Consider the following 26,236-nt stretch of genomic DNA (forward strand, 5'->3'; position numbering starts at 1 on the left):
GCTCCCCCTCAGCTACTCCTGCCGGGCTCTCCCCGCCCGCCTCAGCCGCCGCAGCCCGGAGCAGCCCGGAGCAGCCCGGAACAGCCCGGAGCGGCGGGGCGAGCCGCGTCCCGCCGCCGCCCGCCCCACAGCGCATGCGCCGCTGCCCGGCGCCGCCTTTCCCCATGCAGGGCGGCGGAGGGACGCGGCTGGAGCCAGGTGGGTCCGGCGCCCGCTCCGTGCCCTTGGTCGCAGCTGCGGTCAGCCGGCCGCGGGCAGCCCCGCGCCCCGCTCGCCCCCTTCTCCCCCGGCCCGCCGGGCTCGCCCCGCTCCCGCCGGGGCCCGCCCCCGTCGCCATGGCAGCGCGGCACGCCCGGCAGGGGCCTGGCGCTGCGCGGCCCCTCCGCGGGGCAGCCGCCATTTCGGGGCTCCGGTGGGATCGGGGCAAGCGGCGGCTCCGGCTCCAGAGGGCTGCGGCTTTCAGCCCTGCCGGGCTCCCGGACTGAGGCAGGCAGCTGCTGTGCTCAGCGCGGGTAGAAAAGCCTCCAAACAGGCGCCCTTGGCTAGCGATCGAGTTCTGCAGTTGGACGTTCGGTGACAGCCAGAGTCGGTGCCCCGCCGTTAACACCCGCAGGCACCGCGGCTCCGTCCCTGGGCTCTCCGCCATGCCGAAGGGCCGCAGCTGCCCCGATCCTTTCGCGGGGACTTGCCCAACGCCGGCAGTTGGCGGAGCTGTGAGCCATGTGTAGCTGACTGCTGGGGGCTGTGAGCCCTCTGCAGCGTTTGATACTGATGCTGCAGAGCTTAACTGTGGCCCAGCCAACCTGTCTGGGCAGGAGAGGGCCATGAAGGAGACCCGGGCATCTGTAGGCGGTGCAGATGCTGGAGAGAGGCTTCCCCCTTCGCAGCAGCAGCGTTTTCCTGCTTGGTAGCAGCTGTACCCTCCCCCACCTCAAGGCTTGGTCACCCTTCGCGGCCGCAGCGCAGCCAGCCGGCTGTGGACGTGCATGTGGCTGTTGCTGCTACTGCCAAGAGACTGCAGCTGTACTCTGCAGTAGGTTAACATAAAGATAAATCATAGAATCATTGAGGTTGGAAAAGACTTCTAAGATAAGCAAGTCCGACCTTCTACCCAACACCTCCATGGCCACTAACTAGACCATGTCCTGAAGCACCAAATCTACTCATTTCGTGGAACACCTCCAGGGATGGTGACTCCACCACCTCCCTGGGCAGCCTATTCCAGCGCCTGACCAGTCCTTCAGGGAAGAAATTCTTCCTGACATCCAACCCTTCCCTGGTGCAGCTTCAGGCTATCTGATGTATCCGTAATCTGGCTTTGCTTGCCCTTTGCACAGCTCTCTTGCTTTTCTGTTCTGAGGAAATGCCATGCTTTCAGGAGGCCTGCACCTCAGTAAAACTGAGCATCAGAGCTGTGAAGTAATGATTCCCAAAGAAATTTGTACAAAATAAATTCAAGCATTTGCAGTTCTGTTGCTTGAAAAAAATAAATCCCATCTCTTGCTTTCATCACTTCATGTGAAATAGACATGGAGCTGTATGTGTGATATGTGTAGTGACAGGACGAGGGACAATGGCTTTGAGCTGGAAGAGGGCAGATTGAGACTGGAGATTAGGAAGATGTTCTTTACAGTGAGGGTTGGAATAGGTTGCCCAGGGAGGTTGTGAATTCCCCCTCCCTGCAGGTGTTCAAGGCCAAGTGGGATGAGACCTTGAGCAACATGTACTCATGGGAGGCATTCCTGTCCGTGGTAGGGCACTGGGACTAGGTGGTCTTTAAGGTCCCTTCCAACCCAGACCTTTCTGTGAGTGTATGATTCTGTGTGTTACACAAAGATGAATTAAGAGAGACAGACTTCCTGGGGCTAGATGCTGCCAGAACACCACCTCATAGATATAATTAGCACTGTAATCCTCACTCCTGTGATTGCTTGGGTGGCAGCACAAACCCCATTTGAACAAGGTGTCTCCCACACGTCAGAGTAAATATTTCACTTCAGCATAAACCCAGTGATCCCATTGTGAGTATTTTTTTAATAACAGTAGTTAAAATGACAAAGGAGATGAGTTGGGAGTAGAGGTTGTGGAATCTGACATGGCTGAAGCTAGTTGCTGTGCTGCAAATAACATAAAGAAAGGATTGCAGGTGCTCAGGTAAGGTACAAAATTGCTTTGTCAACAGAGCTGCCCTCTATGTGGCTGCATAGCTAGATTCTGCATCTGGGTTGGGGCAATGCCAAGCACCAATACAGGATGGGCAGTGGCCGGCTTGAGAGCAGCCCTGAAGAAAAGGACTTGGAGGTGCTGGTGGATGAGAAGCTCAACATGAGCCAGCAGTGTGCACTTGCAGCCCAGAGGGCTGGTCAGATCCTGGGCTGCATCAAGAGAAGTGTGGGCAGCAGAGCGAGGGAGGTGGTTCTGCCCTCTGCACTGCTCAGGCGAGGCTCTACCTGGAGCACTGCATCTGGTTCTGGAGCCCTTATTACAGGCAAGATCTGGAGGTGCTGGAATGTGTCCAAAGAAGGGCCATGAGGATGATCAGAGGGCTGGAGCTGCTCTGCTGTGGGGACAGGCTGAAAGAACTGGGGTTTTTCAGTATGGAGAAGACTCCATACTGCAGGGGGACCTTAGAGCTGCTTTCCAATAGCTGAAGGGATCTTACAAGAAGGCTGCAGAGGGACTTTTCCTGAGGGTGTCTAGAGATAGGCCAAGGGGGAATGGTTTGAAACCGAAGGAGAGCAGAGTTAGACTGGATCTGAGGAAGAAGCTCTTGCAGTATGAGGGTGGTGAGACTCTGGAAGAGGCTGCCCAGGGAGGCTGTGGATGCCTCCTTCCTGGGGGTGTTCAAGGCTGGGTTGGAGTAGATGACCTCTGAGGTGATTTCCAACCTGATCCATTCTATGATTAATCAATTTTTATGGTCCACACTACAAGAAGAACAAAATGTGAAGCTGGCAATGGCCACAGCCAACTAGAAATCAAAATATATAGTTTGTACTTATTTGAAACTAATCTCAAAGTGTATTAGGTTTTAGTAAACTTACAAGTTTTAGCATTATTTGATGTTTTGGATCTATATGCCAGTAAGAAATGTACAGTGTAAGCAATGGTCAAATGTTTTAATTGCATCCAGCTCATTAGGAGACAATTTAGACAGTGTTCTACCTGCCTAATCTGATGAGTTAGTTCCTAGGGTCATGGGACAGGTGGATTTGCTAAGTCCTCTGTAAAGCAGCCGTGAGGCAGCTCATGCTGTATAAGAGAAAGAAGCTGCCAGCAGCCTGGTGAGCTTGTTCTGCTTACCTCAACAGCTCATTGCTGTCTTCACATGGCAGTCAGCACTCAAGAGAATCTTCCAGAGAATTTGGGATTCTCCTGTTGGTTTAGACAGGAATTTCTTCCGTACAAGAGTGGTGAGACTCTGGGATAGGTTGCCCAGAGTAGTTGTGCATGCCTCCTCCCTGGAGGTGTTTAAGGGCAGAGGTCTTGGGCAATCGAGTCTAGTTGAGAGGTGCCCTGCCCATGGCAGGGGAAGGTGGAGTAGATGATCTCTGAGGTCCCTTCCAACCGAAGCTGTTCTGTGATTCTGTGAACAGGCAAATGCCAAGCCTAGAGAGAGAAAGATTAGTCACTATCATCCCACCTACTCTGTATTCTTTCCTTGAAAATGGCAAATGATTTCAAACCTAATGCTTAACTCCCCCAAAAAGTCATCCTCACTTAGCACAAAGCCTTGTCTTGACAAACACAGGATGACATAACCTGCTTGAGCAAACATGTTTGGCACTGATTCCTGCAGCTAGCTAAACTTTGGAGATCACTAGGGGAATAATGAGTTCTTTAGTTGAATAAATTGCATTTATTAATACTGAAAAATACAAAGGTGGGAACCCAGCAAAGCTCTAACACCTACGGCTTGGTACAGCAAAGCAGCAGGCTCACAGATTCATAGAGTGGGTTGTGTTGGAAGGGACCTTAAAGATCATCCAGTTCCAACCCTTCTGCCACAGGCAGGGACACCTCCCACTAGACCAGGTTGCTCAAAGCCTTATCCAACTTGGCTTTGAAGACATCCAGGGAGGATTGTTGCACTGATAATCCCAACCACCCAAGAAGAGTTAACCCTGTTCTGGAGTCAAACAGGCAAACAGTGTTGTATTATCCATAGGAAACAAACACTAAGTATCACAGAATCACAGAATGTCAGGGGCTGGAGGGGACCTCAAAAGATCGTTCAGTCCAATCGGCCTGCCTGAGCAGGATCACCTGGAGCAGGTCACGCTGGAACACATCCAGGTGGGTCTTGAATATCTCCAGAGAGGTATTCAAGAGGTTGTACTTCTCTGCTCCTTGACCTGCTCTGCTGAGACCCCCACCTCCAATACCACTTCCAGTTTTTGTGTCCCCAGCATATGAAGGACACAGAACTGCTGGAGAGAGTCCAAAGCAGGCTGCAAAGATGATGAGAGGAGCATCTCTGCGATGAGGACAGGCTGAGGGAGCTGAGGTTGTTCAGCCTGAAGAGAAGAAGACTCCAGGAGAACCCTTAGAGCTGCCTTCCAGTACCTGAAGGGGTCCTACAGGAAGGCTACAAAGGGACTTTTCCTGAGGGTGTCTAGAGACAGGCCATGCGGGGATGGTTTGAAGGTGAAGGAGAGCAGAGTTAGACTGGATCTGAGGAAGAAGTTCTTCAGTATGAGGCTGCTGAGACTCGAATAGGCTGCCCAGAGAGATTGTGGATGCCTTCTCCCTGGGGTTGTTCAAGGCCAGTTTGGATGAGACTTCGAGCAACTCGATATGGCAGGGGGTTTGGAATAGATGATCTTTGAGGTCCCTTCCAACCACAGCTATTCTATGATTGATTCAGTTATTAAAACATCAGGTTGGTGTGGCCTGTTTGCCTCAATCCCTTTAAAATCTGGGCAAGGGCAGCAAGCAGTTTATGGGGTGATTAGCTGCGTAGTCCCTCAGGCACTCCTCATACAGACTTAAGTTCCTTAAGTTAAGAAAAGATACTTCCAGACTCCTCCCAGCTTACCCTCAGCAATCCAATTAAGCACAGGAAATTCCATGGCAACGTCGTGCTGCTTCTCTGCTGTCAAACGTGAATCCCTGCAGCAGGGCTCCTGAGGCTGACACTGCAACAATGAAGGGCTCAGCAATCACTTACTCAGTTTGCAGTGTAACAGGTAAGCTGATAGATCAAAATTCCTTCACCTCTAGTAAAACTCCTCTAAACTGACTGTAGTTTTGACTGGGTGAGACTTGAAAATAACTCCTCTAGCTTGCAGAGTTCTTTTGAAAGAACTCCTCTTCTGAGAGTGATAGCTGCCAAGATCTCAGTCTTCTGGCTGTAGTCACAGTCTTACAGGTCTGGTAGTCTCTTAGTGAAGATGATATTCCTGATCAAGAGTATCTGAGTCACCACTTTAGTTTGTGGAGCACTTAATGGATTCATTTTGCATCATCTCTTTTTTAATTTGCTGGTGGAGGGTCTGGAGAGCAGGGCTGGTGAGGAGCAGCTGAGGGAACTGAGGTTGTTTAGCCTGGAGAAAGAGGCTGAGGGGAGGCTCTCTACAGCTACCTGAAAGGAGGTTGGAGCCAGGTAGAGGTTGGTCTCTTCTCCCAGGTAAGTGATAGGATGAGAGGAAATGGCCTCAGGTTGCACCAGGGGAAGTTTAAGTTAGACGTTAGAAGAAACTTCTTCCCTGAAAGGATTCTCAAGCCTTGGCACAGGCTGCTCAGGGAGGTGGTAGAATCTCCATCTGTAGGAGTGTTTCAGAGGCAGAGCTGTGGTGCTGAGTGCCATGGTTTAGCCCCAGCCTTGGTAGAGCTAGAAAATGGTTGGATCTTAAAGGGCTTTTCAGTCCCAGATGCTGCTCTGTTTCTATGACTCTGTTTTAATTCTCAGTAGTACTTACTGTCTGCCAGCCTGTTCAAGGTAATTTAATCTGTGTTAACTGTTGGTTTAACACTAACCACAGCAAGCTGACCTGACTTCAAGAACATGAATGAAGTCAACTGCTAGACCCCTCCATCAACTCAGCTTGCAAGCTTCTTGCTGTTTATGTTGTAAAAAAATCTCTGAATAGCAGATCTGAGTCACCAGAGCAACACCTACCTCATCTGCTGCTGAATGCCTTTCTTTTGTCTTTTTCTAAGAGACAGTAGCAGTGACAGACCTTTGTAAACACCACACTTCAGGATTAAATAACAACCACCTAAACCAGCTGAGGAATCATTTCTTTTCTTCCCAAAGTGAGGAAGAAACCCACATTTGGAAATACCGAACCAGTGCTGGTGGTCGTCCCAGTGGAGTTTTGCAACAGCTCTGGTATTGTTCTGCTCTGTAAATCACAGAGGGAAATTGGTTTAAATTCTTCCCTTCTCCTCTCTCTGTGGTTATTTTTCAGTTATTTGCTGTTTCTTTAAGAGGGAACTTCACATTTCACAGAAGCCCAAGGAATTGAGGTGTGCCAGCTGAAAGCTGTGCTCTCAGTGCTCCAGCTGCCTTCTAGACTTCGTTGTAGCTTAAGTACTTGTGAAATTTTACTCTGCTCTGCTGAGACCCCACCTCAGTTCTGGTGTCCAGCATAAGAGGAGGCCACAAAGATCATAGAGTAATCATAGAATCAGCCAGGTTGAAAGAGACCTCCCAAGATCATCCAGTCCAACCTAGCACCCAGCCCGGTCCAATAAACTAGACCATAGCACTAAGTGCCTCATCCAGGCTTTGCTTCAACACCTCCAGGGAAGGGGACTCCACCACCTTCCTGGGCAGCCCATTCCAATGCCAATCACTCTCTCTCTGAAGCACTTCCTCCTAACATCCAGCCTAGACCTCCCCTGGCACAACTTGAGACTGTGTCCCCTTGTTCTGTTGCTGGTTGCCTGGCAGAAGAGACCAACCCCACCTGTCTCCAGCCTCCTTTCAGGTAGCTGTAAAAAACAATGAGGTCTGCCCTGAGCCTCCTCTTCTCCCGGCTAAACAACCCCAGCTCCCTCAGCTTCTCCTCCAAGATGATCCAACCCCCCTTCCATGGCAGGGATACCTAGAGCAGGTCACACAGGAATTCCAGGTGGGTTTGGAATCTCTCCAGAGAAGGACATTCCACAACCTCTCTGGGCAGCCTGCTCCAGGGCTCCAGCACCCTCACACCAAAGAAGTTTCACTTCTTATCGTGGTGGAACCTCCTGGGTTCCAGCTTATGCTTTAGTCTGTATGGTCTTATATTTAGACAAATACTCTTTTGGCTTCTATAGGACTGCTCACAAAAGCAAAGCTTCTCAGGAGGATAAGTACCTGTGGAATCAGGCCATGGAGTGAATTGTAGATGTGCTACCTGAGTGTTTAGGTACTGAGCTGCCCTCTGCTTGCCTCTCTCCTTGGCTGTGTTCCTTTTAAAATCTGGCTACTGCCTAGTTCCTTGCTCATGACTACAACAGGAAGAGAACAATTTCACATTAAAAGACAAGAAAATAGTAAAACCAACTTCCACATTACCTGTGACAGGGAGAAAGCATCAGCATTTACCTAGATGAAAGGAGTATATTTGAAGTTTCAAGTAGATTTTCTTAGACATTGATATTTTAAAATGGAAAGCTTAGCCAAGAGGTTTTCATGTCAATACATCAAAGTCATCTTTCAGAGAGTCATAGAAGCATTTCAGTTGTAAAAGCCCTTTAAGAGCATCCAGTCCAACCATTCTCTAGCTCTGCCAAGGCTGGGGCTGAACTACGGCCCTCAGCACCAATCTCTGCCTCTGAAACACCTGCAAGGATGGGGATTCAACCATTTCCCTGGGCAGCCTCTTCCAGGGTTTGGGACCCCCTTCAGTGAAGAAGCTTCTACCAATGTCCAACCTAAACCTGCCCCGACGCAACTTGAGCCATTTCTTCTAACCCTTCTGAAATGTGTGCTTATTTACCACAAGGATCTGGAGAGAAGGGACCTCAGTGTCAGCAGAGAGTTGCACAGCAATGCTGTGAGGAGCTTTGCAGGGGGATTACTGCTGGAGCTGTCAGCTGAACTGCCCCAATTGGAATGGTTCCAGTCTGCAGTTCAAGCTCATCAGTCTGTTTTAAGGACACGTCCTGAAGCAGAAGACAGCAACTGCATTTTTAAATAACCAGCTGAATTCCTAACCAAAGGCAGACCAGCAGCCTCTTGGCCCAGCATTTTTGTCTATGTCATTGTTTGATGGCTGCTGAAACATTAGACGTTGCTCTTTGCTTTCACTCTGGAGCAAAAACTCATCACAGTGACTGGAAGCCACTGATTTCCAGACCCTGAAAGACTGAAAAAGGCTCTTCCTTGTTCCAAGTCAGAATGAGCCCCAAGCCAGTTGCTTATTTGCTGAGTCCATCCTGCAGCCTGCTGATGTGAAGCAATGAGCTGTGCCTCCTTTATGCTTTGCCTTCCTAAGCCTGCCCACCAGTTGAACTGGAAGAGGGAGATTCAGAGTGGAGAGAAGGAAGAAACGTTTGACACTGAGGGTGATGAGACCCTGACCTAGGTTACCCAGAGAGGTAGCTTCCTCCTTGTGTCACACCTAAACCTACCCTGCTCCAGTGTCAGATGCTTTTAACTGAGTGACTGCTGTCCATGCAAAACATGTGGCTGCAGAGCAGCCAAACTCCAGAGCCTGATACACACAACTGACTGACTTGTGATTGCTGGGGCAGGCAGTGAAGCTGTCCAGTTGTAAGATGACAGCTCACCCAAAAAGAAAGCACAGTCCATGTCTGGCTGCTCACATCTTAAGCCTTGGAGAACTCCTCTCTGAGCAGGTGCCAGGTACTCAGCTTTTTGTGCATTTTGGAGCCTCTGTGGTCAATCTTCAGTGATCATGTTGCTGTTCCAACAGGTACTGCCATGGCTGCAGGAGTTCTGCTGCAAAATGAACTGCCCTATTCTTCGTTGCTAGAGAGCAGTCTGCACCTTGCTGAAATGAGTTCAGGTAACAACTTTCCTCTGGTCTGCCATTCATGGAAGGTGCACACAGTCCATGGAAAAGTAACCCCCCGCCCAAAATGTTAGCCCACATCACAAACATAAAGTGTCTGTAACAAAACCAAACACCATTACTTGGTCATCACCACCCTGTGTTAATGGAGGGTCATAGAGTGGGTTGGGTTGGAAGAAACCTTTCAAGGACATCTGCAACTAGAGCAGGTTGCTCAGAACCCCAAACAACCTGACCTGCAATGGTTCCAGGGATGGGGCATCTCCTACCTCTCTGAGCAGCCCAGGCCAAGGTCTCACAATCCTCTGTGTCAAACATTTCTTCCTTCTCTAGGTCATATTGTTCAACCCTCCTGCAAGTTAGGAGGGACATCTCCAACTAGATCAGGTTTCTGAGGGCCCCATCAAGCCTGACCTTGAATGTCTCCAGGAGTGGGGCCTCAACCACTTCTTCGGGCAACCTGCCCCAGTGTTCCACTACCCTCACAGTAGAGAATTTCTTCCTAATGTCCAGCCTACCCTGCTCTACTTTCAAACCATTGTCCTTTTGTCCTGTCACCATGGTTCCTCCCCAGCTCTCCTGTAGGATCCCTTCAGGTACTGCAAGGCTGCTCTCAGGTCTCCTTGGAGCCTTCTCTTCCCCAGTCTGAACTGCCCCAACTCTCAGCCTGGCCTTGTAGCAGAGGTTCTCCAGTTTGTTCTACCCATAGTTAGATAAGAATTTTGTGCTTTTGAGAGTATTGCAGTCTTCCTGGCCAGCTCATTCTCCTCCCTGGAACGCTGGAAGCAAAGTAGGAGGCAATTTGCTGCCTAATTCTACCTTCAAGAGCCTAAAAGCATTCAACTGATCCATCTCCTCCTCCCCCTAATCTGCTTTATCTCAGTCTGCAGAGCTAACTGCTTCGCTTAATAAAAGAGCTGGGGGGAAAATAAAAGAAGCCTTTTGTTTTGAATAACAAATTGTGTTTTGTTAGGAGACAGGAACGGTCCAGAGGGAACAGTCTACAATTCATCACACCCCAAACCATTCCAGTAGGAACACACTAATCCCAATCATTACCCAGCTAATGATGTGTTTTGTTGCAACCAAGTGGAGGAGGAGAGGTGGTTGTGGAACGCAGAAGCAAGAGATGGGGGAGTATAATATACCTACTTAAGAGATTTCTCAGGAAGCAGAGCCTCCAGCTCCATTTGGATGGTTCTTTTGAATCTGGTGGTGTGTGTCTTGGGGGAGTTGTGAATGCCTGTTATTTACAACGCGCTAAATACTCGCATTGTTGAGGGAAGCTGGTTTGGTTCTTCCCCGCCCGCTTTCAGAACCATCTACTTGCAATGCAACTATTTTCATCAAGCAGCGGAACAGTTTGTCCCAAACAGACTCGATTCAGATCGAAAGGAGCAGCCCCAAGGCTGGCTGGCAGCAGCTCCTTCATTGTTAGTTACTATGGAGACAGCTCAGCCCATGCTGCCTGGCTGCTGGAGCGCGCAGAAGGATGCACAGCTCTTCAGCGCAACTTCGGCGCTCAGCAACTTGGATTTCCCACCAGTGCCTCCTCAAGGCTTCTGAGACTGCTCAGCCATGCAGGGCTCACCCCAAAGGCGTTCAGCAGTCAGCATTTTTAGCAACTTTTTCCAGGGTCGGAGGCATTCTTCCTCTGATCCCCTGCTCCGCATGATCCAGAGGCGCCGGAGCTCGGTGGTGGAGGTCCTCTCCTCCTCGACGCGCCGGGTGATGGTGGCGGTGTCGTCCCTGAGTCCCGAGGAGCTGGATGCAAGTTTGCCTGAAAAAAAAAGTAAAGTATTCTCACGAAGGCTGCTGGCAGCTCTGGCTATTTCCTTGGTGTTAAACTGATGCAGTTTTACTTGGTGTTCAACTGAAATTCCTTTGCCTGATAGCAAATTGAGAGTCCTTTGATTGCTATCAAATTGAGAATCTTTTAATTGGTATCAAATTGAGGTTCTTTTACTTGATATTAACCTGAGATTCCTTTGTTTGCTGTCAAATTGAGATTCCTGTACTTGTTATCAAATTGAGATTCCTTTTCTTGCTATCAAATTGAGATTTCTATACTTGCTATCAAACTGAGATTCCTTTTCTTGCTATCAAATTGAGATTCCTATACTTGCTATCAAATTTATATTCCTTTACTTGATATATTAAATAGATTTCCTGATAATTTGATATTTCTCTCTTTACTTGGTATTGATATTCCTTTACTTTATATCAAATTGATATTCCATTACTTGATATTAAATTGATATTCCTTTACTTGATATTAAATTGAGATTCCTTTACTTGATGGTAAATTGCTATTTCTTTACTTGGCATTAAATTGAGACTCCTTTACTTGATGGTAAATTGCTGTTTCTTGGTATGAAATTGAGTCTCCTTTACTTGATGGTAAATTGAGACTCCTTTACTTGATAATAAATTGAGATTCCTTTAACAGGCATTAAATTATATTTCTTTACTTGATATTAACTTGGTATTTCTTTACTTGATAGTAAATTGAGATTCTTTTAACTGGCATTAAGTTGATATTTCTTTAGTTGGCATTAAATTGGTATACCTTTACTTGGCATTAAATTGATGTTCTTGGCATTACATCAATATACTTTTGTTCTGTTAACTCTATTTTAGACACATCCATCAAATAAATGTCTATGCCTGTATATATACATCTCATTGATGTTAATTTTCTTCCCATATTTTACATTTAGACTCATAATATTGATTCCATTTGGAAAATCTAATTAATCTAATTAAATCTAATTAATATGAATTTTCTGTCCTTATTTTATAGTTAGGCTCATAGAGTTGTTTCCATTTGGAAAAGACCTCTAAGATTGTGGGGTCCAACCATTATTCATCAACTCCAACCATTCCACACATAACTGCTTGAGATTTTTGTGCTTTTCAGGCTGCTGGAGTCTTTCTGGACAGCTCATTTTGTTCCCTGATTCCTTATTTAAGGATTAATTCATGTTCTTCACTCTAACAGCTCAGATACAATGAATAGATAAGACAGAAGTCTACACATACACCAAGAACATGGCTAAATATTATTTTCAGCTGCAGGTGGAAGAAGATGGTGACATTTTTTTTTCTGTTGCAAAGGGGACCACACAGCACTGACTTCACCAGAAAAAACAGTGACAGTGAGAAGAAACAACTTCTGCAGCCATGCAAGCAAGTTCCCCCCTCCCCCACAATCCTTGCCTCAAGTCTGTGCTGGAAAATGTGCCTTAAATGTACATATTCCATGGATTTATGCTGTTTGCAGTGGCATCAAGTTAAGGCTGAACTGCTGCTTTTAAGGTTTAACTGATACTTTTAGGGTTGATCTGACACTTCTAAGGTTGATCTGATGATTTTAGGGTTTATTTGGTACTTTTAAGGTTGATCTGATGCTTTTAAGGTTGATCTGGTGCATTTGAGGTTGATCTGATGCTTTCGAGGTTGATCTCATGCTTTTAAAGTGGATCTGATGCTTTTAAGCTTGATCTGATGCTTTTAAGCTTGAATCAATACCTTCAATGTGGATCTGATGCTTTTAAGCTTGAATCAATACTTTCAACGTGGATCTGATGCTTTCAAGGTTGAACTGCTGCTTTTAAGGTGAGGATGGCTTTCTAAGCTCCCTGGCTAAAGCTGTTTATTGCCTGTCTTGCAGGAGGCTCCAGGCGGCCGACAGCAAAATACACCAAAGTAGGGGAGCGCCTTCGCCATGTGATTCCTGGGCACATGCAGTGCTCCATGGCCTGTGGTGGACGTGCCTGCAAGTATGAGAACCCAGCTCGATGGAGTGACCAGGAGCAAGCCATTAAAGGGCTCTACTCATCTTGGTAATAAGCAGCATTTACTCTCCATAAATGTAACTGCATCCATTTTTGTTAAAAGAGAGAATTCAAAGGGAAATAGCAGAGGGTTTGTCCTGATTCAGCTACTGCTAAGTGTACAACAAGACTGGAACATCTCTGCTGTGAAGAAAGACTGAGAGACCTGGGCCTCATTAGTCTGGAGAAGAAAAGGCTGAGAGGGGATCTGATCAATGTCTATAAATATCTGAGGGGTGGGTGTCAAGATGAAGGTGCCAGGCTCTTGTCAGTGGTGCCCAGTGATAGGACAAGGAACAATGGATACAGGCTGGAACCCAGGAGGATCCACCTCAACATGAGAAGAAACTTTCTTGGTTTGAGGGTGCTGGAGTCCTGGAGCAGGCTGCTCAGAGAGGTTGTGGAGTCTTCTCTGGAGACTTTCCAAACCTGCCTGGATGTGTTCTTGTGTGACCTGCCCTGGGTGATCCTGCTTGGGCAGGGGATTGGACTCAGTGATCTCTGAAGGTCCCTTCCAACCCCTACCATTCTACAATAGCTTGATTCAGAATTACACCATAACAGTAGCCCATAGCAGCCATTGTACAGAGCCCAGGAACGATGCTGAAAGACTTCTGTTGACTTCAAATAAGTTTGGTTCAGGTCCAAACAAATAGAGACATATCTGTGGAGAGTTGTAACAAAAAGAGTTGTGGGTTTAGACAGTTCTTGCTAAGGTTTAAACTGTGAATTAATTAGAATGTGTTCAGAGCAGAGGTCAAAAGTAAAAATGTTGACTGTTAATTTTATTATCATCTAAAATGCTTAAATAATGTATTAATTAAATAATGTATAGTGGATACATAATGTAAGCTAAAGGGACCTAGGGTTGTTTAGTCTGGAGAAAAGATGGCTCAGGTTAAAACTTCTGGCTCTCTACACCTCCCTGGAAGAAGGTTGGAGCTAGTTGGGGATTGGCTTCTTCTCACAAGGAACACAGTGATAAGAAGAAATGGCCTCAGGTTGCACCAGGGGAGGTTTAGGTTGGATATTGGAACAATTTTTTTCCCTGAAAGGGTTCTCAAAGACTGGCACAGGCTGCCCAGGGAGGTGGTTGAATCCCCATGCCTGGAGGCATTTCAAAGAATCAGAGCTGTGGTGCTGAGGGCCATGGTTTAGCCCCAGCCTTGGCAGAGTTAGAAAATGATTGGACTGGATGATCTTAAAGGGCTTTTCAGTCCCAAATGATCCAGTGATTCATATGCAGCAATATCCACATGAAATTACCTTTATATTCTTACTGATTGCTTTGTAACAGAAAATGCTTCTCAGAAGCAAAGAAACTGTAAAGGGCCAAAGGGAGATCTGAGTGCAGGTTTCTCTCAGAGAAATTATTTAGTGTGTTCCCTGAGCTGGCACTGAAGGAACTCCAGGGCTGGCTGTGTGCTGGATCTCATCTCTGTCAGTTTAACCAAATTGATCATCAGTAGAGAACTGGAGGAATGATTTCTAGTTAATCAACAAGGTATTTTTGTCTTGAATGCAACATAATCTTGATTTGGTAGATTCCAGCTCAGGACCTAATTGATAACAACATAACTTTTGTCCTTTTCTAATTTCTCAGGATAACAGATAACATACTGGCTATGGCTCGACCCTCAACAGAATTAATTGAGAAGTACAACATTATTGAGCAGTTTGAAAGGTAACAGAAGTAGTCACTCATTAGGGTGGGTGGTACCAGTCTATTTCCTGACCCATTTGCTCTTTCAACAGAGATTTGGATTAGTGGTAAAGATCCTTTCATTTTAAGAAGATAGAGGTAAAAGCTTATTCTCTACTACAAATCAATGTAATTTTGGACCCCCAACACAAAAAAGGACATGGACCTGATGGAGCATGTCCAGAGGGGGCCATGAAGATGATCAGAGACCTGGAGCATCTTCCCAATGAGGGCAGGCTGGGGAAGTTTGGGCTGTTCAGCTTGGAGAAGGCTCTGAGGAGACCTTAGAGCTGCATTTTAGTATCTGAAGGGGATCTACAGGAAGGCTGGAGAGGGACTGTTCAGAAGGGCCTCTGAGGGTTAGGGCAAGGGGAAATGGTTTGAAACTGGAGCAGGGCAGATTTAGGTTGGACATTGAGAGGAAGCTCTTTACAATATGGACGGTGAGACACTGGAACAGGTTGCCCAGGGATGTGGCTGAGACATTCAAGGTCAGACTTGATGGGCAGCCTGATCTAGTTGGAGGTGTCCCTGCTGACTGCAGGGGGCTTGGACAAGGTGACCTTTGAGGGTCCCTTCTAATCTGATGCAATGGGTGAAGCTGTGAGGTGTTGGCTGTGTATCATACTCTGACTCATCTGTTCCTTCCTTCAGATGTGGCATAAAGACTGTAATTAACCTTCAGCGCCCTGGGGAGCACGCGAGCTGCGGGAACCCGCTGGAACAGGAAAGCGGCTTCACCTACCTGCCTGAGGCTTTTATGGGGGCTGGAAGTAAGTTCCCTCCTGCTGCTCTTCCTCATTTATTATTGATTTTGGCACTCAGAGATCCTGGAACTTGAATTCTTGTGTGTTAGCAGCAGCTGTGTGAGAAACGCTGCACAAAATGGGATGTAAGCATGAAACCTGGCAAATTGAAGAGAGCGAAGATCAGGTTATTGAAAGCATTTAGGACAGAGAAAGGACAAGAGGTAGCTAAAATTCTCTTTTTCTTCTGAGCTCACAGATCTATAAAACATGAATTGTGGTGGCTCAGATTCTGGTGCCATTCCTGTTCTTTTAGCTAGATCATAAGAGGTTATTTCATTTGAGGATGTTTGTGTTCACAATGGTTTGATACTCTGGTGAGGAAGGGAGAAAATGTGCTTCTGTGTAAGCAGCAGGCTTTGACTGGAGAAGTGCTTTTATTTCTAAAAGGAAAAAAAATACCTTCTACCTATATATAGCTGGGTAATTTTTGTGTGAATCATGCAGTTTTGTTGCACCTTTTACGTTGCAGCTGAACTTCAGGCTGACAGCTCTTCGCTAGCTTTGTGTATTTAATGGACAAGCCTACAGCTGAAAGGCCAAAACAATCTCACAGCATCCCAGAATCCCACATAGTGGGCTTGGAAGGGATCTCTAGAGATCATCCAGTCCAAAGCAGGGGCACCCACAGCAGCTTGCCCAGGATCACAGCCAGTTGGGTTTGGAATCCCTCCAGAGAGGGAGACTCCAGAACCTCTCCGTGCAGTCTGCTCCAGGGCTCCAGCACCCTCACACCAAACAAGTTTCTCCTCCTGTTCTGGGTTCCAGTTTGTGTCCTGGAATCTACTGGGTTCCAGTTTGTGTCCATTGCCTCTTGTCCTCTCTCTGGGCACAACTGACAAAGAGTCTGGCCCCATCCTCTTGCCTCCATCCCCCTTTGGATATTCATTAGCATTGATCAGATCCCCTCTCAGGCTGCTCTTCTCCAGACTAAACAAGAGCCTCCCCTCACAACAGAGATGCTCCAGGCCCCATCATCTTGATAGGCTCTGCTGGACTCTCTTCAGTCTCTCTTGAACTGGGGAGCCCAGGACAGGGCACAATACTCCAGATGTGGCCTCACTAGGGCACAGTGGAGAGGGAGGAGAACCTCCCTTGACCTACTGGCCCCACTTTTCTTAATGCTCCCCAGAAGACCATTGGCCTCTTGACCACATGAACCTATTGGTGGCTCACAGTGAACTTGTCCACCAGCACTCCCAGGTCCTCCTCAGTGGAGCTGCTTTTCAGCAGGTGGTCAAACACCAGTGTGCAGTTTTAGTACCATCATTTATGACTGCTCACCTGGCCTCTGCATATAGCGGTGCAGATGTCAGACAAGGTGTGGCAGAAATTAACTTTTCTTTCTCTTTATTTTAGTTTATTTTTACAATTTTGGATGGAAGGATTATGGAGTGGCCTCTCTCACTACCATACTTGACATGGTAAAAGTCATGGCCTTTGCCCTGCAGGAAGGGAGGGTGGCTGTGCACTGCCACGCGGGACTCGGTCGGACAGGTAAGTGCTCTGCTCTAAGCTCATCTTGAGTAGTTCTCTGCAGATGCAAACCAACCTCTGCTTGTCAGTCATGAATAATTTGTTTAGGTTCTGTGCCACTGCCATGTGTGGAATTCTCTTCATCTGTGAAATGATTAACAATGCTAAGCATGCCTGTGAAAATGAGGAGATCATTTTTAGTGTAGTAACCCCAGAAACCTGTAAGGTTAGAAAATGTTTGGCTCTCTCTAGTAAACACAGAATCACAGAATGGTTGGGGCTGGGAAGGACCTCCAGAGATCAAGTCCTAACCCCATGCCAAAGCAAGATCACCTAGACCAGGTCACACAGGAACAGAGTCAGGCAGGTTTGGAATCTCTCCAGAGAAGGAGACTCCAGAACTTCTCTAGGCAGCCTGCTCCAGGGCTGTAGCACTCTCACACCAAAGAAGTTGCTCCTCATGTTGAGGTAAAACCTCCTGTGTTCCATTTTGTACCCAGTGTTCCTTGTCCTATCACTGGGTACCACTGACAAGAGCCTGGCACCTTCATTTTGACATCCACACCTCAGATATTTATAGACATTAATAAGATGCCTTGTTAATTAATAATTCCCTGTTACATGCAAATGAGGCAACTCCATTTTGAGATGGGCCAAATCCCCTCCATACTCTTTGACTGTCCAATATTTATTACATGTTTCCAAAGCTGCCACTCCTGTGAGATCAGATAGGTTTGCTGAAACAGATCCAATTTCACTTTTTTCAAGGCATTTTTGCCCATCTCCTTCCTCTAGAAGGATACTACATGCTCACAAGGGATGGAACTTCTAGAGATGTTGTAGTGAGAAAGTAGTTCTCCCCAAGAGTGTGGTGAGAGTGGATTTACTGTCTTGGGATCCAGCAAATACAACTGTACTTAGGGAACAGGATCATGCCATACTTCAGTTGGAAAAGCCCTCTGAGATCATTCAGTCCAACCATTCTGTAACTCTTCCTGAAGTCTGGAGCTAAACCATGGCCCTCAGCACCACAGCTCTGCCTCTCTGAAGCACCTCCAGGGATGGGGTTTCAAGCACCTCCCTGGGCAGCCTGTGCCAGGCTTTGAGAATCCTTTTGCGGAAGAAGTTTATTCTAATGTCTAACCTAAACCTCCCCTGGTGCAACTTGAGGCCATTTCCTCTCATTCTATCACTTGTTCCTAGGGAGAACAAAGCAACATACATCGCCGATGCACTGAGGTCTCCCCTCAGCCTCGTCTTCTCCAGACCAAACAACCCTAAGTCCCCCTCAGCCACTTAGAATCATAAGAGTCAACCATGTTGGAAGAGACCTCCAAGATCATCCAGGCCAGCCTAGCACCCAGCCCTATCCAATCAACTAGACTATGGCACTAAGTGCCTCATCCAGTCTTGTCTTGAACACCTCCAGGGACGGTGATTCCACCACTTCCCTGGGCAGCCCATTCCAATGCCAATCACTCTCTCTGGCAAGAACTTCCTCCTAACATTCAGCCTAGACCTCCTCTTGCACAACTTGAGACTGTGCCCCTTGTTCTATTGCTGGGTGCCTGGAGGAAGAGACCAACCCCACCTGCCTAGAGCTTCCCTTCAGGTAGTTGTAGACAGCAATGAGGTCTGCCCTGAGCCTCCTCTTCTGCAGGCTGCACACCCCCAGCTCCTTCAGCCTCTCACAGGGCTGTATTCCAGACCCCTCACCAGCTTCGTTGCCCTTCTCTGGACACGTTTCAGTACCTCAACATCTCTCTCGAATTGAGGAGCCCAGAACTGGACACAGTACTCAAGGTGTGGCCTGACCAGAATAACCTCCCTTGTCCTACTGGCCACACTGTTCCTGATGCAGGCCAGGATGCCACCTGGGCACACTGCTGGCACACCTCTCACCAGCCCTGTTCTCCAGACCCTTCACCAGCTTTGTTTCCTGCTCCGTCACCTCAATGTCCTTGGAGTGAAAGGCCTAAAACTAAACCCAGGATTCAAGGTGTGGCCTCACCAGTGTCCAGTACAGGGGCACAATCACTGCCCTACCCCTTCTGGCCACACTATTGCTGATCCAGGCCAGGATGCTGGTGGCCTTGGCCAGCTTGGCACACCCTGACTCATCTTCAGCTGGCTGGCAATCAATGCCTCCAGGGCTTTCTGTCCTGGGCAGCTCAATCCTCCCTCCCAGCTTAGTATCTGAAACTTCCTGAGGGTGTCCTCAATCCCCTCATCCAGATCATCCCTAAAGACATTAAAGAGAACTGGCCCAGCACTGAGTCCTGGGGAACACCACTTGTGACCAGCTGCCAACTGGACCTAAGTCCATTCCCCACCACTCCTAGGGCCTGGCCATCAGCCAGTTTTTAACCCAATCAAGCATCCACTCTTCCAAGCCAAGAGCAGCCAGTTTCTCCAGTATCCTGCTGTGGGAAACAGGGTCAAAGGCTAAAGTCCAGTTAAACAACAACCAGAGCTTCTCTCTCATGCACTCAGCAGGCACTCACAGAGGCACTTCTAGAAGCCTGCATCTTTACCTAGGTTAATTTCATCCAATAGTTGCACCAAGTCTTTGTCTGGCTCTGATTGTTCTCCAGCTAATGCTTGTCTCTTTTCCAGGGGTTCTCATAGCTTGCTACCTGGTTTTTGCAACAAGAATGAGTGCTGATCAAGCCATTCTCTTTGTCAGAGCAAAAAGGCCTAATTCCATTCAGACTCGAGGGCAGCTGCTGTGCATCAGAGAATTCACTCAGTTCTTGGTTCCTCTCAGAAACGTCTTTGCGTGCTGTGAGCCCAAGGCACACACTGTGACGCTGGCCCAGTACCTGACCCGGCAGAGGCACCTGCTTCACGGTTACGAGAGCAGGCACCTCAAACATGTGCCAAAGCTCATCCACCTCGTCTGCAAACTGCTGCTAGACTTGGCTGAAAACAGACAGGTGGTGGAGGCAGAGCTGTTGGAGATCCCAGACCTCTCAGCTGAGATTGAAGAGACTGTTTCTCACTTGGTGTCCACGCAGCTGGACAGAGAATTTGCAAGGCAGGACAGCGATACCTCTGAGTCCTCCCACAACCACTCCTCCACTTTTGAGACCCAAGACAGTCCTTATTCACTGGGACACGAATGTGATCCTCTTTGGAAAAGAAGGAATGTGGAATGCCTTCAGCCTCTGACTCATCTGAGAAGGCGTCTAAGCTACAGTGAGTCAGACTTAAGGAGAACTGAGTTTCTTGTAGAGCAAGGGGAAACTGCATGGACTGTACCTGCTCACATACTGCTGTGCAACAAGCTGAAGGAGACCAGTGGTGAGGAAAGTTCTGCCACAGGAGAGCAAAAGCCCCGGGTGGAGCTAAACAAGGAGATGTTGGTGCGGAACACCTGCATGTTCTGGAGCCAAGGGAGGTTTAACCTGGATGGCCGAAAAGGTGAATCCTCCCTTTATTGTAGGAGAAACTCTACCAAAGAAGTACAACGCAGCAGGACCTTTGCTTCAGGGCTAGCATCTCTCTCAAAGGCCAGGGAACCTGGAACCCCAAGGTATCACTTCAGCAATGAGATTGGTCACCGAAAAGAGCACAAGACTTATGGGTATGGCAGAGGAGGGTTTACCTCCGAGGACTCTGACTCCTCTTCTTCTTCTAAAGTAAACTTTTCCATTGGATATGAAAGCCAAGGTAGCAGAGATGTGTCAGAGACAATTCCACACATTGTTCTGCAATCAGAATTAAGTTTGGAAGCCCGGAGAGTTTTGGCAGCAAAAGCACTTGCAGACATAAATGAATTTCTGGGAGAGGATGAAGTGAAGGAGAAGGTAGAAATGTGGCAGGTAAATTGGATTCAATGTTACAAGCTCTGCATGTTTCACCTAGGTTAGTTCCTACAAGGCCAGAATGCTACCATGACCTTTGAAATGGCAGATGGGGACACCATATACACTGTGCTTCAGCACATGATTGTTTTTGTGGGCCAGTTTGTTCAGTCGTGGCTTCACAGAATGGGTTGGGTTGGAAGGGGCTTAAACATCATCCGGCTCCAACCCCCTGCCATGGGCAGGGACACCTCCCACTAGCCCAGCTTGCTCAAGGCCTCATCCGACCTGGCCTTGAATGCTTCCAAGGAGGGGGCATCCACAACCTCCCTGGGCAACCTGTTCCAGTGTCTCCATAGTCTCACTGGAAGGAATTCCTTCCTCATCTCCAGTCTCAGTCTCCCCTCCTCAAGCACCAATCCATTCCCTCTCATCCTAGCACTACAGAAAGTGTAAAAAGTTCTTTCAAAAGCAAGCAAAACACACCTGCAGGTTTTAGCCTCTAGCAGGAGGCTAGAACACTGTTTCTCCTTGAGTTCCTTTGTTCTACTAACTAATGAAAATGACTGCAATTAACTGTGGTCATAATTTGGCTGTGGGTAGCAGCAAGTCACATAGATTGTAAGGTGGAGCTGTGTTGTTTCTCATCACCGCTTCCTCAGAACAGATCAGAGGGTTCTGTGTGTTAAAGTGCAACAATTTAGCAGCAATTTAACTGCTTATCCTTAAAACCAAATCCTCACAGCACGATTTGCTTTGGAGTTGGAATCCAAAGCTGCTTTATCTGTTCTAGTCGATAGCTGGGAGGTTCTGAGCTGCACAGTTTATGTCACCCTTCTGTATTAAAGCCTCATTTGTATTACTGCTGGTTCATGCTGATGAATTGGAAAAAAGAGCAATTCTTTAATTGTGACTCTTAAGCCCTTTTATGTTTTGTTTGAACTTGAGCATCCAAGTAGTGGTGCAATCAAAGAGGATGTTGTAAATAGCTGATGTGTTTTCAGTTTTGTTTTGTTCTGTTTTGTTTTTTGTTTTAAGAAAGAACTGAATTCTCGAGATGGAGCTTGGGATAAAATCTGTACTGAGAGAGATCCTTTTATCCTCTGTAGCTTGATGTGGTCCTGGATAGAGCAGCTGAAGGAACCTATTATACCCAAAGATGATATTGATCTGCTGGCAAAAAATTGCACAGAATCCCAGGATGCTCTTTACTTACTGAGAAAGGTAGATATTGCCTACGTCAATGCATTCTTTCACTGCCAAGTACAGTTTGTTAATGTCTATCAGTCATTTATGGCCTTTGGGCAATGGAATTGCAACTTCAGTCTCTAAAAATCAGAAAGAGGATTGTTTTGGTCCTGGATAATAAGAGTTGTAATCATTCTGCAATGAGATTGCAGCTGTAGAATCACTGAATGGTTTAGTTTGGAAGGGACCTCACAGATCATCTGCTCCAACTCCCCTGCCACGGGCACCTCTCAGCTAGACTCAGCTCCTCGAGGCCTCAATGAAGTTAAAATCAATATATAAGAAAAATACCAGCTCCTGCCTTTGAGCACCATTTAGTGGAAGCTCCAGTTCAGTTTATTTCCCTGCAAATTCTGCAGTTTGAGATCCAAAGGCAAAAATGAGAAATCTTTTCTCTGTGCCTGGAGGTATGGCTTTGGTTAGGGTCACATCTGGCAGCTGTACTTAATGGTTATCACGTTCATAGATTAATAAAATGGTTTGGATTGGAAGGGAACTTAAAGATCATCGAGTTCCAACTGCCTGCTATGGGCCGGGGCACCTCCCACTAGCTCAGCTTGCTCAAGGCCTCATCCAACCAGGCCCTGAGGGGACATCCACAGCCTCCCTGGACAACCTGTTCACTCCACCCTCCTTTAAGGTAGCTGTAGAGGGTGATGAGGTCAGCCTCCTCTTCTGAAGACTAACCAACCCCAGTTCCCTCAGCTGTTCACATAAAACTTGTGTTCAAGGCCCTTCCCCAGCTTGCTTGCTCAACACACTTCAACGTTCTTCCTGTAGTGGGGAGCCCAAACATGCACAGCATTTAGGGCTGAAAAGAGTAGATCTAACTTTTTTTGATGCCAGTTCACATGACTGTTACTGTTTGTGTGGAGAATCTCCAGATGTACACCTGACCTCCTAAAAACTTGTGATGCACTACAAGAGAAGGCTTTCTCCCATCTTGACTGAAATAATTATCTGGAGGTTCTTCAGGCTTCTGAGAATTCCCTCCCCAACTCCTACACCTGAAGGTTTCAATACAGAGAGGCACAGCCTGGTATTTAAACAGCAATTGACAAAACTTGAAAGGGAAATGTTTTTCATGAAAATATTTCTTCTAACAAGCTGCTGTTCTCTTTTTTCCCACCAGGAACAGTGTCAGACCATCCTTTGCATTTTACACTGTGTGGTGAACTTGCAGATGCTGCCAGCTGATGTGGAGGAGGCCTTACTTGCTCGTGCTATTAAAGCTTTCACTAAGGCAAGTACCCTTTGGGCTGTGGCACTGTGTTTATTTGTCTTAAACCATGAAGGGTGAAGCAGCAGAGCAAACCTCTGGCTGAGAAAGTGCAGCAATTCATGGGATCACAGAATCATAGAATGGTAGGGGTTGGAAGGCACCTGCAGAGATCATCCTGTCCAACCTCCCTGCCCAAGCAGGATGACTCAGGGCAGGTCATATGGGAACACATCCAGCTGAGTTTGGATATTCTTCAGAGGAGACTCCACAACCTCTCTGGGCAGCCTGCTCCAGGGCTCCAACACCCTCAGAGTAAAGAAGTTTCTCCTCACGTTGAGGTAGAACCTCCTGGGTTCTAGCTTGTACCCATTATTCCTTGTCCTTTCACTGGGCACCAGAGCCTGGCATTTTCATCTTGACACCCACCCCTCAGGTATTTATAGACACTGATAATGTCTCCTTGGCCTTTTCCTCTCCACACTAAACAGCCCCAGGACTCTCAGTTTTTCTTCATAGTAGAGTTGTTCTCCAATCATCCTCATAGCCTCTGTTGGACTCTCTCCAGCAGTTCCCTGTCTCTCGTGAACTGGGAAGCCCAAAACTGAACATAGTATTCCAAGTGTGGTCTCACCAAAGCAGAGTAGAGAGGCAGAAGAAACTCTCTAGACCTGCTGGCCACACTTTTCTTGATGCGCTCCAAGAGGACCATTGACTCTCTTGGCCACAAGGGCACATTGCTGTCCTCTTGGACCCCAAGGTCTTTCTCCATGGAGGCACTTTCCAGCATTTCACCCTTGGCATGCTTGTGCTTATCTCTTTCAGAGTTCACATTTGATAATAATCAGGGTAACACATATTCTCAGCCAAGTGACATTCTGCTACTGCAGCCTCAATCCTTTACTCTCATTTTTCTCTTTCTGGATCACTGCCAATTCATGGACTCCTTCAAATTAGGGAAATGAGAATTTGTACATGGTGAGAATTAGTCACTGGGAGCAACTTACCAAAGGCTGAGATAGATTCTGTACCATTTGGAGTTCTTCCATCAGATTAAGTGATTTTCTGAGGGAGCACTGCAATTCAGTTCTGTTTCAGGCTTGTCTTTTATACAGGCTGTCTATGAACAGCTTCTGCTTTTGGAATAGTTTAATCGCAGTGACAGGTTGCACTTGCTGTTGCTCAGCTCACAGCTGCTTCTTTCTCAGGTTCAGCAGGGGGTATGAACAGAACCTTCAGCTTACTGCTTCCTAACCTCGTGTAAATCACATAAATGTTTCAGTTGGAAAAGCCCTTTAAGATCACAAAGTTCAACCATTCTCTAACTCTACCAAGGCTGGGGCTAAACTGTGGTCCTCAGCACCACAGCTCTGCCTCTCTAAAACATCTCCAGGGGTGGGGATTCAACCACCTCCCTGGAGACCCTGTTCCAGTAATTGAGAACCCTTTCGGGGAAGAAGTTTCTTCTAAGTCCCAACTTAAACCTCCCCTGGTGCGACTTGAGGTCATTTCCTCTCATCCTATCACTTGCAACTAGGAAGAAGAGACCAACCCCCAGCTGGCTTCAGCCTCCTTCCAGGGAGCTGTAGAGTGAGAAGGTCTCCCCTCAGCCTCCTTTTCTGCAGGCTGAACAATCCCATGTTCCTTAGCCACGAAGTCTACTACAGACACACCTTTTTAAAACCATCATGGCTTTTCTCCTGCTACTATAGTTTGTTGTAATGTGTAGTCAGCAGAAACACTTAGCATTGAGTGCTCCATCAGGAGACACAGCTCCATCAGCACACAGATACCATCTTTGATCCGTCTGAAATCAAGGCTCTGTGTAATACATTGGTCACCTCCTTTGCTTTTATTTAACAACTGAACTTCAACTTCTTCCTTTTGTTTAGACCAGCATGGATTCTGAAAATGGACCATATGTTTACAGTACCTTGAAAAAAGTATTTAAACAAACACTGGAAGAGAAAAGAAAAAGGCTGAAGGAAGGAACAGAGAATCCCTCTTGATTTCTGCCCAGCTGTGCTGAAGAGCTGAGTGAGCCTACCAGGCTATCCTGCAGCTGCTGCCCTCTCTTTGGTCTGGCTTGATTGACCTAACACTAGGTAATGGTAGCTGTTAACAAAGGCTTTTATTTTTGTAGAGGGCCTTTTAGAGAGTTGTTCTAAAGAACAGTGCCTGTATGACTGTACCCTAGCATTTGGTTTCATCTGCTTTCATATTGTGAACTGTACCCTTGTTTTCAGATCTATTTATGGATTTAGATATGGGCAAGCAACATTGTTTTCAGGTCACACAACTGCCATAAGTTCAGTGCCACGGTGCAGCAAGGTTTAATGGACTGAGTTGACATTATGTGTTGCATATGTTTACATTAATGTGATTTGATTTCACTTTGCAGAAAATAAATGCTGCCTGCACTTACTACATCTATTTTCCTTTCAGAAAATTTAAAAGACTAAGAATAAAACAGACCAATAAAACCAAGACTAAGCCTAAACAGATCTTGAGTTCTGCTATTGACAGCAGATGATTGTTTTTCCCCATCAGATATTCATAGAACCATGGAGTTGTTTTGGTTGGAAAAGACCTCTAAGGTCATCAAGTCAAACCATCACCCTGGACCTTAAACCAAGGTGTTTCTAAAAGATGTTGTAGTAGAGAAATATGTATTATTAGTGTTGTGTATATATAATTAGTATTATGTACATCTAGTTAGTATTAAGTATATATAATGAGTATTAAGCATATATAATTAGTATTACATTACCAAGGCTTTCATTTACACTTTTTTTTTTGGCTAAGAAAAAGCTTTAAAGTGTTTTTTAGCAGAGGAAGTGCTTTGAAGAAAACTTTCCCCTAATACCTAAACTTTTATAGATCTTACACAATTATCAATGAACAAGTTTCCCTGATTCTAAACATGGAAACCTCTGACTTCACGACTTCACCCTCCTCTTGGATTTTCCCAGAGCCCAGCTAGGCTCCAGGGAGAAAGCAAGGGAGTGTTTTTATCTCTTTGGCTTTGATCACACCTCCACACCAAGGCTGGACATCTGACTGGATGGCCTTCACGGTCTGCCTCTAAAGAAGGAAAGATGAATCCATTCTAATGGCATTTCATCCTCACTGGTGGTTCTGTTCTGCAAAGCTCCATCTGTCACTACTGAGCATCCC

General features: G+C 46.8%; 1 protein-coding gene across 4 annotated transcripts; it reads left to right on the top strand.

Annotated features, from left to right (window-relative positions):
• Nucleotides 1-174: 174 nt before the first annotated feature.
• On the top strand, nt 175-25,559 carry PTPDC1 (protein tyrosine phosphatase domain containing 1). Of its 4 annotated transcripts, none has more exons than XM_064156300.1 (10): nt 175-198; nt 8,868-8,960; nt 12,640-12,811; nt 14,406-14,486; nt 15,159-15,277; nt 16,670-16,807; nt 19,403-20,610; nt 21,631-21,816; nt 22,973-23,083; nt 24,952-25,559. In XM_064156300.1, the coding sequence occupies exons 2-10, from the start codon at nt 8,876-8,878 to the stop codon at nt 25,066-25,068; spliced, it is 2,217 nt and encodes a 738-aa protein (XP_064012370.1). In that variant the 5' UTR covers nt 175-198; nt 8,868-8,875; the 3' UTR covers nt 25,069-25,559. The 4 variants fall into 4 exon arrangements, 3 of the variants coding, with proteins under 3 accessions (XP_064012370.1, XP_064012369.1, XP_064012368.1); XM_064156299.1 differs by lacking the exon at nt 175-198 and adding an exon at nt 5,085-5,189; XM_064156298.1 differs by lacking the exons at nt 175-198; nt 8,868-8,960 and adding an exon at nt 10,420-10,758.
• Nucleotides 25,560-26,236: the final 677 nt, after the last annotated feature.

This window comes from Pogoniulus pusillus, chromosome 16, assembly GCF_015220805.1.
Source record: "Pogoniulus pusillus isolate bPogPus1 chromosome 16, bPogPus1.pri, whole genome shotgun sequence".
Classification (NCBI taxonomy): Eukaryota; Metazoa; Chordata; class Aves; order Piciformes; family Lybiidae; genus Pogoniulus; species Pogoniulus pusillus.